General features: G+C 40.7%; 1 protein-coding gene across 1 annotated transcript in view; it reads left to right on the top strand.

The window, feature by feature from the left end:
- LOC308084643 (uncharacterized protein) overlaps positions 1–8,913 on the top strand; it is a 157,891-nt gene extending 148,978 nt beyond the window's left edge. The window contains exons 30-32 of the mRNA XM_080427410.1: positions 263–358; positions 4,639–4,713; positions 8,475–8,913. Of these exons, the coding sequence (XP_080283536.1) occupies positions 263–358; positions 4,639–4,713; positions 8,475–8,906 (603 nt within the window). The 3' untranslated portion in view covers positions 8,907–8,913. The remainder of the gene's footprint in view (positions 1–262; positions 359–4,638; positions 4,714–8,474) is intronic.
- The last annotated feature ends 3,955 nt before the right edge of the window (positions 8,914–12,868 follow it).

Raw genomic sequence — 12,868 nt, 5'->3', positions numbered from 1 at the left:
TTATGTTATATGGTTAGTTCATGCATGCTTAGTGTTCATATAAGGAGTTAATAACACATTTGTCAAAAAGAAAAAAACATACATACTTTACATACACACAGACAACAAACTTCTATAATAAAGTGAACTCTGCTGACTATTTGGGAAACATATGAATTAATTAAATGGACAGGAACTTTGTTTTATTTCAAATACAATCGTTGTACCAAATGCTGCACTGTATGTAGAATGAATGTCCATGTTTGTCTTGATCCTGTTATAGGGACTGAAAAAGGATGAAACCATCCAAATGTTGTCCCAAACTCTGGAACGCAATGAGGAGGCTCTCCAGACCAAACTCAGGGAGCTACAAGACAAGGTACGCTTCTCTAGTCAATGTTTCACACTGTGGCTCTGTAAAAGGCTAGCCGTCTATGAGAGGGTCTGTAGCTCTACCAGAGATCGTTTTTCCTAAAACACAATGCCCCACTAAAAAGTGCAGAAAAATACAGTCAGCATGTCGATACAGTATTTGGGCATGTCTGACGTCATCATCTATATGATATCAGATCTTCTTTTTTTGGCTATTTCCCATCGGGGTCGCAACAGCGGATCATCCATTTCCATCTGCTTCTGTTCTCTGAGTCTTCCTCGCTCCAGTCCAGCCACCTGCATGTCCTCTCACTGAATCCATAAACCTCCTCTTTGGCCTTCCTCTTCTCCTCTTGCCTGGCAGCTCCATCTTCAGCATCCTTTTCCAAATGTACCCCTCATCTCTCCTCTGCACATGCCCAAGCCATCTCAACCTCGCCTCTCTTGTTTTATCCCCAAACCTTCTAACCTGTTTGTCAGGTTACCATAGTTACCTACCAAGTTGGTACTATGACTGACATCATCGACTCTACATCACCTGGATCTCCGTATATGGAGCCGACCGACATATGTAAGTCTGACTCATAGCTGACTCATTCTGACATCACCAAGATGACCCGACCAGCGGAACGCTAGAAAAGTGACAGCACTCTCAGAGTAGAGAGGGATTCAACCAACGCACTCAAAAACCTCCAACTATCTCCACTCTTCTAGAATCTACCTTCAAGACCTTTGACCTTCAATAGACGAAAGAACAGGGAAAACTGTTGCACCCTTCTTTGTCCTTTGTTCACGGTTGACTGCAGGTGCGGTGGTCTCAAAAACTGGCTGAAAAAGACTCGCCCACTGCATAAAAATTAAGGATTAAGGAAATGAATTCCTTAGACAGACTTAAGAAAATATGATTTCTTTATATGCTCATAATGTGCTCTGTGCTCATAGTGAGGGGTGAATTTAAAAAAGCAAACTTTTCGGTCCAGGGAACTCCGTCAGTGCTATATGGGTGGATCACAGACAAACATTGCTTTTATAGGGCTCTAGATCAGCTCAGCTCAGGTGCTGAGATGCTGATCACTACTCAGGGTCATTACCATGGCAATGGTGAGGCGTGGACATACAGTATCAATGCAGACAACAAATCTAGGGTTACACAGTGTTACATTTGAAATTATGAAATTCGTTGTACAGACCATTACACATACAGTATAGCCATGTTAGCATTTTCTTAAAATCTGAAAGATTTATTTGAAAAACATAAAATAGAATACAGGGTGAGGAGGTAGCATTGGAGGGAAAGGTCTTCATTCATGCCACTCTGCTATGGAGTGACCGGCTTCCATAAAGTGTCTGGCAATAGGAGATTTAATGTCCTTGCATCTATAATGCGTGTGCAGACTGGTCTGGATGTTTTGCCTACATACTGGAGATTACATTTACAGGAAATCATGTAGACTACATTGGAAGAACTACAATTGACAAATTGTCTGATGGTATATTGTTTGTTAGTGACTTCACTTTTAAATGTGTTCATTTTCTTGGAATATTTACAAGCTACACAGTGTAGACAAGGGTAGAAGCCGGTGACTCCATTAAGCCGCCCCATGTGTTGCTGGGGGGGTATGTAGCAGTCTGCTTTCACCATATAGTCCCTGATGCTTCCAGATCTATAATGGGAGAAAAGAGGAGGGTCAGTGAACAGTTTGTATATATTTTCTTAAGTCTGTCTAAGGAGTTTTCCTTAATTTGTATGCAGCGAGCGAGTCTTTTTCTGACAGTTTACCTTCAATAGACGACCACACTCAAGCACACTCCAACTCCAATCCCCATACAAACCAGGGTATCTGGCCTTACAACCCAGAATCCTCTGTACCATATACGACTCATCATACACATACTCCAGGGTATCCTCTGTACTGTATAAGACTCACCACAACCATACCCCTTTGGTTTAAGCTACTAAGTTCCTTAGACCACCTTACGAACCACATATGTTAGATATCCCGGTATCTAACTTTTTTAAAAATGTTTTAATTTAGAGTAGCAAATAATTTGTTACCCCTTTTTCTCCCCAATGTAGTCGTTATGCCAATTTATTCCTCCCCACACACATTTCTGTGTTGTCACTGCTGTCGTATCCTACCGACTCACCTGCCAGTGAGGAGCCCCCACCAGGAGGATGTAGAGCCTTCGTCCTACTCCTCCCACCCAACACTCCCCGCTGACAGGTGCCGACCCAGACCGTAGGAGTATGTGCAATGACCGATATCACCCTCCCCGCCCGGCTTCCCTCCCCCGAACACGGGCCAATCGTGTTCGTGTAGACGCTCGTCAAAGCTGGTGCACCATGGTAGATTTTAACCCACAAACTCCGTGGTGGTGGGCAGTGACTTTACCACTGCGCCACCCGAGCGCTAAGTTTAAGGTTTAAATTCTAATCAGACACCACTGGCGGGTCCTAGCCTTTGAATAACATTCATTTCCTTTTGTAATATTTATCATGGTCCTTCGATGACCATGATTTAAGGACCATGATTCTTCCAGACAACAAACCTCTGGGCGACAACAGACCAGTTCTAGACCTGGATCTTGTTCTTCAGGACATAACACCTCTGGGCGGTGGAGCCATACACGTTCCAGACGTCGATCCTACTCTCCAGATCGCGCCTCCTCAGAGCGACCACGAGACCATCCCAGACGACGATATCACTCTTCGCAGCGTCACTCTTGCTCCAGATGTCGATCATACTCTTTGAGACATCACACCTCTAGACGGGGTCAAGCCAGCTCAACTGGAAATAACCGTAAATCGAGGCATCGGTCTCGATCGGCGGATCCAACAAGCTGTCCCCATCCCGGTACAACCGTTCAGACACTATCGCCGTTTTAGATCAATAAAATCGGCCACTGTGGACCAGAATATATGGCAGCACACTAGCATTGCATCACTTGCTAACGTCTATATGCTAAAGCTATACAAGCACACATAACTGAGATCTCAGAAACCACTGGACTGATTCAGCACACATATTTATTGTAATATATGTAACCAACCAGGGCATGTAGCAACTCATAATGTAATAACGGTTCGTAATGTAATAAACTAAATGTAATAAAAGCTCATAATGTAATAATAAGCTCATAATGTAATAAAATCATGAGAGATCATTTGCATAATGTAATAATCGAATAATGTGTTGCATTAAGAACCTTACGTTGCCGCTCATAATGCAATAACAGTGCATAATGTAATAACATCTCATATTGTTGAGAAAAGTGTTACATCGTAATAATCAGTATAATGGCCAGTATCATGGTCAGTATCGTGGTCAGTATCATGACAGTATCATGGTCAGTATCATGGTCAGCATCATGGTCAGTATCATGGTCAGCATCATGGTCAGCATCATGGTCAGCATCATGGTCAGCATCATGGTCAATATCATGGTCAGTATCAAGGTCAGCATCATGGTCAGCATCATGGTCAGTATCATGGTCAGCATCATGGTCAGCATCATGGTCAGTATCATGGTCAGTATCATGGTCAGTATCATGTCAGTATCATGTCAGTATCATGGTCAGTATCATGGTCAGTATCATGTCAGTATCATGGTCAGCATCATGGTCAGTATCATGTCAGTATCATGGTCAGTATCATGGTCAGTATCATGACAGTATCATGGTCAGTATCAGGTCAGTATCATGGTCAGTATCACGGTCAGTATCATGGTCAGTATCATGGTCGGTATCATGGTCAGTATCATTGTCAGTATCATTGTCAGTATCATTGTCAGTATCATGGTCGGTATCATGGTCAGTATCATTGTCAGTATCATTGTCAGTATCATGTCAGTATCATGTCAGTATCATGGTTGGTATCATGGTCGGTATCATGGTCGGTATCATTGTCAGTATCATTGTCAGTATCATGTCAGTATCATGTCAGTATCATGGTCAGTATCATGGTCAGTATCATGTCAGTATCTTGTCAGCATCATGGTCAGCATCATGGTCAGTATCATGGTCAGCACACTAGCATCGCATCACTTGCTAACGTCTATATGCTAAAGCTATACAAGCACACATAACTGAGATATAAAAATGTTTTGAAGGAGTGCAGACGACCTTCTGACATCTCATGACATCGTTGCTGTTATTATCTTGATCAGTGAAATGTGCAATTTCTAACTTCACGGCACTGAATGCTATTTTATTTGTACCAAATGTTTTATTGTATGTAGCCTTTATGTAGAATTGATGTACGTCCATGTTTGTTTTGATCCTGTATAGGTACTGGAAAAGGATGAAACTATCCGGACATTGAGGGGACAGGTCCAGGCCAAACAAAAGGCGCTACAAGACGTGGTATGCTTCTGTAGTCAGAATTCTTTACACCGTGGCTCTGTAAGAGGTTAGCTGTCCATGAGAGGGTCTGTCTGTCTGTCTGTTTGCAATCTGGGAACCCAGAGCCAGTGAGAATGAAAAACAGCGCCCTCTGCTGTTTGTACTATCTCTCACTGGCTCTGGGACAATGGCGACGTAGCACCCGTGCGCAAAGGAAACCGGGGTTTGGTCTGCCTTCACGCTCCACTTCCGGGTGGTGCGACTATGTTTTCATTCCCACTAACAATATTTCTACACGGAACACTAACACCACTTCTCCCAGAGAACATGGATCGTTTTGGTTATAAGCCCACTTGTTTCTATGATGAAAGAGCAAGTTAAAATGTGAATATCTTGCCGCGGTTTTGTCTGCTCCGCGGACGCTATTGTTAAATTAGTTTCGGCTTGTTTCGAGTAGGGAAGGATCAGCGGACACGTAAATCCCGCCCACTACATTTGATTGGGTAAAGCGCGGCCTGCTTCCTGATCTGAAGGCACGCCCACGCCCACACAGTGCGTACACGTTATGACGAACCTTCACGACAGATTCCAACGCAGAGCAGAATCTGTTCTTGAGAGATTAGTCTGTTTGTAGCTAATCTCAGAAACCGCTGGACTGATTCAGCACACATATTTATTGTAATATATGTAACCAACCAGGGCATGTAGCAACTCATAATGTAATAACGGTTCGTAATGTAATAAACTAAATGTAATAAAAGCTCATAATGTAATAATAAGCTCATAATGTAATAAAATCATGAGCGCATAACATAATAACGTATTTTTCATAATAATCGAATAATGTGTTGCATTAAGAACCTTACGTTGCCGCTCATAATGTAATAACAGTGCATAATGTAATAACATCTCATATTGTTGAGAAAAGTGTTACATCGTAATAATCAGTATAATGGCCAGTATCATGGTCAGTATCAAGGTCAGTATCATGACAGTATCATGGTCAGTATCATGGTCAGCATCATGGTCAGTATCATGGTCAGTATCATGGTCAGTATCATGGTCAGCATCATGGTCAGTATCATGGTCAGCATCATGGTTAGTATCATGGTCAGTATCATGGTCAGTATCATGGTCATGGTCAGTATCATGGTCAGCATCATGGTCAGTATCATGGTCAGTATCATGGTCAGTATCATGGTCAGTATCATGGTCAGCATCATGGTCAGCATCATGGTCAGCATCATGGTCAGCATCATGTCAATATCATGGTCAGTATCATGTCAGTATCATGGTCAGTATCATGACAGTATCATGTCAGCATCATGGTCAGTATCATGTCAGCATCATGGTCAGCATCATGGTCAAGCATCATGGTCAGCATCATGTCAGTATCATGGTCAGTATCATGTCAGTATCATGGTCAGTATCATGTCAGCATCATGTCAGCATCATGGTCAGTATCATGTCAGCATCATGGTCAGCATCATGGTCAAGCATCATGGTCAGTATCATTTCAGTATCATCGTCAGTTTTTCATGACCATGATACTGACCATGATACTGATACTGATTAATACGACACTTTTCTCAACAATATGAGACGTTATTACATTATGCACTGTTATTACATTATCTCTACGTTTTTTTTATTGATTGAATACTTTATTAACAGTTTGCCAAAAAAAGCACAGAGGTACAGTGTCATACAAAAAGATGCTAAAAGGATAAATCCTGTGTATTCAATTCATCAAAACATTTAAAGACAAACAATAATATACAATAATGCAAAAACATCATAGAGTTGGTTGCTACTGAGATTGGCACGTTTCCTTTAGTCTATCATAGGTGAATCTGTGACAGCTGCTGAAAGCTGGGGTACCCTTAACCTTATGCGAGAAAAAAAATAATCTAAATTGAATTCTGATTTAAGTAGCATGCGAGGGGGTCAAACTAGGGGTTTTTCATGATTCTGAATCCATTGCAAGCATTTGTTTTGCACCAAAGCCACTCCTTAGCAGACAGGCCAAATCAACAAGTCATATCTATATTTCTTACACATTTTAGGAAACATTTCACCATTATAGCTACCTTGTTGTAGCCCAGGTCTCCCTTCTAAAATAGATTACTAATCTCAATGGGCAAGACCATGAGTGCTGGAGGGTTTTTTAAACTGTTCTACCATGGGGTGGACGAGAGGAGAAATTAATAGAAGGTCATACAGAGTGATGAGAATGAGCATACAGTATGTGTCCGGGTAGCTCAGTTGGTAGAGCACTCGCCTTTAGACCACAAGGTCATAGGTTCGATCCCGCGCACCGTCAACTCAGTGTATGAGTAGCACGCCTGTGTTAAGTACTGAGAGCTGATGTTAGGTGTGAAGAACAAATGGTGGAAGATGAAGAATGAACAATGCTGTGTGGAGCTCAGGGAGGAGATAAGAAAGGCACCCAGAGAGATGAAGAATGTACAGTAGGCAGGAGTACAAGTAGACGAGGGGTTAGGCGAAGAGAGGGGTGGTGAGGGGTAGCTAAAGAGGATGAGAGGTTGGACACCACGAAGGATCTGCAACGATTGGCAAGACAAATATAATGGGACAAAGGTAACCAGTGAGAGGGAAGATGTATAAGACGGTAGTGAGACCAGCCATGCTGTACGGTTTGGCAACGGTGGCACTGATGAAAAGTCGGGCAGCGCAGCTGGAGGTGGTAGAATTGAGGATGCTATGATTCTCATTAGGAGTTAAAAGTAAGGACTGAATTAGAGGATCAGACTAGGTTAGAAGGTTTGGGGATAAAGCAAGAGAGGGAAGGTTAAGATGGTTTTGACATGTGAAAAGGAGAGATGAGGGGTACATAGGGAGAAGGATGCTGAAGATGTAGCTGCCAGGTAAGAGGAGAAGAGGAAGGCCAAAGAGGAGGTTTAAGGATGCGGTGAGAGAGGACATGCAGGAGTCACAGAGGAAGACACAGAAAATAGAACCAGATGGGGACAAAATTGTATACATGAGATTTTTCTTTGCTTTAATCCCTGAGTTTGTCTGTGAGCATGAACAGTTCTATGACATGTTTTTGAAATGTTTTATATTTTGACGGTTATAAATGGTAACTCCAGTTTGAACATTTTCAAAAACATACAATGGGAGTAATATTTGGTGATTTGGTGATTGACCTCACAAAAGTATAGGCAAAGACATGTTGAAATGCAAAATCAGTCTAATTTTGGCGGCCATCTTGAAATAAATGGCCGCCATCTTTGATTTACGAGTGGCCCGGTTTCTTAAATCGAAGAGTGACCTCCAAAGATGATTTGTACCAAATTTCACACTTGTATCACCATTTGAACGATTCTCGTCTTTTTACACAATGGTATGTGATGACCTGGAAAAGTGTCTATGACCGTTTTTAGCGCAATGAGTGTTTTTCATGCAAAACAAATGCTTGCATTTGATTCAGAATCAAGAAAAAACCCTAGTTTGACCCCTCACATGATACTTCAAGCAGAATTACATTTTGTTATTTTTTCCCGCATAAGGAAGGGTACCCAAATTTCAGCAGCTGTCACAGATTCCCCTTGAGAAACTGAATTTCAGTCTTTGTGAGATGTGTTACTAGACAGCTTTATAAACACAATGGTGAAGAAATGTCTTGGTAAGGAATTTGTTCCCAGATTTTTTTTATATCCCCTGACAAAATGTTGGCAACCCTGGTCTTATCCTGTTGTTGAAAGGCCACTGAAAATTAAAATAGCGATCTTTATCTCTCCCTCTCCCTCTCTGAGCAGCACCTGGTGTCAGAAAAAGCTGTGCTCCAAGACGAAAACGAGCTCAGCGAGGCAGACGACCAGCCCGTCAAGCCTGAACAATTCCTTCCGCTGGACAAACAATGTCCAGACATAGACTATAGGGAATTACCAGACAATCTTCTTGACCGCTTTGCTATAAAATGCGATAACAATGTTGGCTCCTTTGGCAAACTAATATTTGAGCATGCCGTGTCTCTAGAGACATTTAGGAGATGGAAGGGAACGGTAAACTGGGATGGTTCCAGGGAGAAAAAGGAACTCCCAGAGAACCTAAAGAAGTACATTCTTATGCAGGTTGAGAAGAGATTTCCCGGCGTCCAGACAGAAAATATAAAGAGCGTTATTGATAAAGTTAATCAGTGCCTCCGTACAGAGAGAACAAAACCCAGCAAGAGACCTAGATGTATGTAGGTCAGAGTTCCAAAAGGCGTTTGACACTGTAAACCATTCAATTCTACTTGATAAGCTGAGGGCGATTGTGTTTGATAGCTCATCACTAAACTGGATGAGATCTTATTTGGAGGGCAGAGAACAAGTGGTATCAGTGTTAATTAACTACGCCCTATTTAGCGACACATTGGTTTATATAAGGACAAAAATAGCAGGAGCACAGAGCTCCTCCTAATAATAAAAAAGGACAATGATCAATACAATTTAAAACAAATACAATATAGCCAGCCCTACTGCCTTACCTCAGATTAATAGAGCCACACTACTAGGCAATGTGAGTTCCACGCCATCATCTGCACTCTGGCCCATGAAGCAGCACACTACTGAAACAACAGGAGCTGAACTCAAGATTTTGCCTAGACAAATTTACATTTACAAGAACAAACCGGTGAAGTGCATACCGTCAATTACATTCTCCCGCACCCACGACCCAACACACCACCAGGCAAACACAAGCCAGCCAGCTACTCCACTGATGGCCGTACACGGCTCACTATTAATCAGCCAGCAGCCCGGTGTCTCAGCTGTCCTGAATAGACCATATTCAAACGGCGGCCATTTTGGAATCTTACATTGAAAATGCCACCCCGTTGAATATGGCCGTTGTGTGAATATGGTACCAAAAGGAGTAAAGGAGAGTAAAACCCTACTCACTTTCAAAACTGCCCTAAAAAAAACACCTTCAGGAGCCTGCAATTCCAAACTGGACCTAATTTTAAATAAACCTTGTGCTTTCATGAGCGATCCAGTTTAGAGGACCTTGTATTGTGAATTGTACTCCCATGTACTGTTTCCATGTCTTTCTAAATAAAGTACTTCAATCAATGAATCAATCAATCAAGTCACATAACTAGGGATAACCAAGGAAAAGCTCAGCCCACTACAGATATTTATTATTATAAAAATGTTGGGTCCATTTGGTTCCATTTGTACACTTTCAGAGTTAAAGCTGCAATCCATATTGTTATTTTTTTATTTTGATAGAATAAAGCATTATTTTGACCAATACAACAACACTGCAGTGTTTGTGGCTGGTACTCCTCTAGCAATATATTTAGAACCATGTGGTCAGGTAGGACACCTACTGGTTAACAAATGGTATTGCATGAGCTTTTATATCTCAACAGTAAAAAGTTTGGAACTCACGTGGGCAACCAGGATTTGACCAGTAGGACATGAAAGTGGATTGCAGCTTTAAATAAATACTAAAAATAGATTTTAGAGTTTTTTTAGATCAAATAGGGGTCCACTAGCCTGGGACCAGACGAATCTGCGAGTCCACAGCCTTATGCATATCAAACTGTAGGTCTTTGAAATTAAAAGGGTTGAGAATCACTGCTGTAATCAACCAGCTCACTGCTGGCTGATGTTTTCAAACATTAAAACCTCCACTGTCTTTACAGGATATTATGCATAACATGTACTATCAAGGAAAGTGCATCTCTTGCCTCCGAATAAAGTGGACCATGTGTTTAATGTGACCCATCAAGGCACTGCTTGACTGCATATATACATGCTAATAATAATATTAATCTTATAGCACATGTTTTACTACAGAATGTCACACAGTAGGATACAGAAATGACCTGGAAAAATAGCTGTTAAAAAAGAAGCTAGTGCAGTAATAAATTCTACCCTGGATTTCAGAATGCTTCAAAATAGAAAAGCATTCATTCTCTATTTTCAGATTCTGCTGCATTCAAAGATTACTTCAGAAAAGATTGCTCAAAGTATATTTCAAGTGAAAATAGGAAGCCATATTTATGCATGTTTAAAGTCCCTTTGGAATGAACTATTCAACCATTGACTTTGATAAAAAACAATATTTTGGCACACAGGAAGTTTGGTTGTTCTAGAAGACTACTGTCTCCATGGTCATCCATCATCATGCATGGTCCATAGTCTCCATGATCATCATTATATCCATCATATTAGATCAGCCTAGTCCAACAAAGTTTTTAAATCCTTACTCAAGACTTATTTATTTTCCCTTGAGTGGATTTAGATTTATTTTTATTTGTTTTACTTTATTTGAATGATTTTTATGTCATTTATGTGCTTATTCTTTTTTTCTTTCTGTGCAGAACTTTGGTCAACAGTTGTTGCTTTTAAATGTGCTATATACATGAAGTTGAATTTGATCATGCATGGCCGCAACACGCTCTTTATAGAAAATTATATGGATCTGTTCACTTGATGCATTTAGTGTGCATGCACCTGAAATGCTCTGCAGTGCCAACTGTGATATTTGTTATGCTGCAGTGATTTGTTTGGGTAACTTGCATCTATCTATTCTCTAACATGATTATTATTATTATTATTATTATTATTATTATTATTATTTACCTGTACAGCACTTTGGTTGACCTTGTCATGTTAAATGTGCTATATAAATAAACTTTGATTTTATTTGAGATTTGATTTGATGATCAGTTGACACCACAAACGTCTGAACATGGACATTAGACAGATATAATCCTCTCTCATTGCAAACCAAATCAGATTTCTGTGCTGAACAGCAGCATGGAGAAAAGTGTACAGATGCTCTTATTTTCCTTTGGTATTTATTTTATGATCTCTGTGTGCACACTCAGAGATAGACCTATGTCCCTGTGGTACTGGGACAAGACATCAGTACCGTAAGACACCTTTCTCTTTAGGAAAAAGTACTAGATGTTTTACTTATAAGTAAAAGTATCAATACTGCAATGTAGAAATACTCTGTTACAAGTAAAAGTTAGGCAATCAAAATTTACTTCAGTAAAAAGTACAAAACTATTGGCATATATACTTAAAGTACCAAAAGTAAAAGTACTCATTATGCAGAATGTCCCGTTTCACAAGGTGTCATATCATATGTATAAAATGTATTAAAAAACTTTTGAAAATAGCAGATCTACAAGCTCACAACACGTCACACTCTCCCTGCTCATAAGTTTTATGGAAGTGGCTCAGAGTGGAAGAGATAGTATTGAATATTAAAATATATATGGTCCACAGGATTGTAAACAAGGTGGTTCCCAAATCAGTTACTTTTCAAAGGTTAGTGTACATCACTAACCTTTGAGGAGTAACTGACTAGATATTTGGGAATTCCATCAGAGGGTGCAAACATACTTCTGGGGGTCATTTTAAAGTCAAGTCTGGCCTTTGTGAGCACCCCAGACAGTTTTTAAGTTGCTTGATTCAGTATTTACAGTACATTCTGTGACATCCATTAGATCAGACACATCAGATCAGATCTTATATAAGCCCATTCAACTTCAATCTCCATTACATTTTTTTAGAGACTTTTTTTAAATTTATTTTTATTTAGAGTAGCCAATTATTTGTACCCCCTTTTTCTCCCCAATTTAGTCGTTATGCCAATTAATTCCTCCCCACACACATTTCTGTGTTGTCACTGCTGTCATATCCTACTGACTCACCTGCCATTGAGGAGCCCCCACCAGGAGGACGTAGAGCCTTCGTCCTACTCCTCCCGCCCAACACTCCCTGCTGACAGGTGCCGCCCTAGCGAGGAGTACATGCAATGACCGATATCACCCTCCCCGCGATATCACCCTCCCCGCCATGTTCGATCAAATGAATATCAAGTAACTAAATGTATGGGGTGCACACAAAAGCAAGATAAGACGTTAAAATTATCCCAGTAGTGTTTTAAATTGAAATACCCCTTTAAGTCGATTAGCTCCATTGTTAACTTCAAGTCCTCCATAAAGACCGGGCTGATTAACGTTTGGACATCATTCTAACCATAATAATCCCCATTAAGACTTAGGATCAGCTCTTGTGAGAAATGTGACAGTTCACATGATTAAAGAGATAGACCTAATGTATACCGAATGGCGAATGTTTGGATACAATCTGTAGGAGTAGTAACAAGACATGTGTTTAGCAAAAATCTGTCTCATGGTGGCGCT

Source organism: Gymnoscopelus braueri (assembly GCF_963280865.1).
Source record: "Gymnoscopelus braueri genome assembly, chromosome: 4".
NCBI classification, from domain to species: domain Eukaryota; kingdom Metazoa; phylum Chordata; class Actinopteri; order Myctophiformes; family Myctophidae; genus Gymnoscopelus; species Gymnoscopelus braueri.
This window is presented reverse-complemented; position numbering and strand designations above follow the sequence as displayed.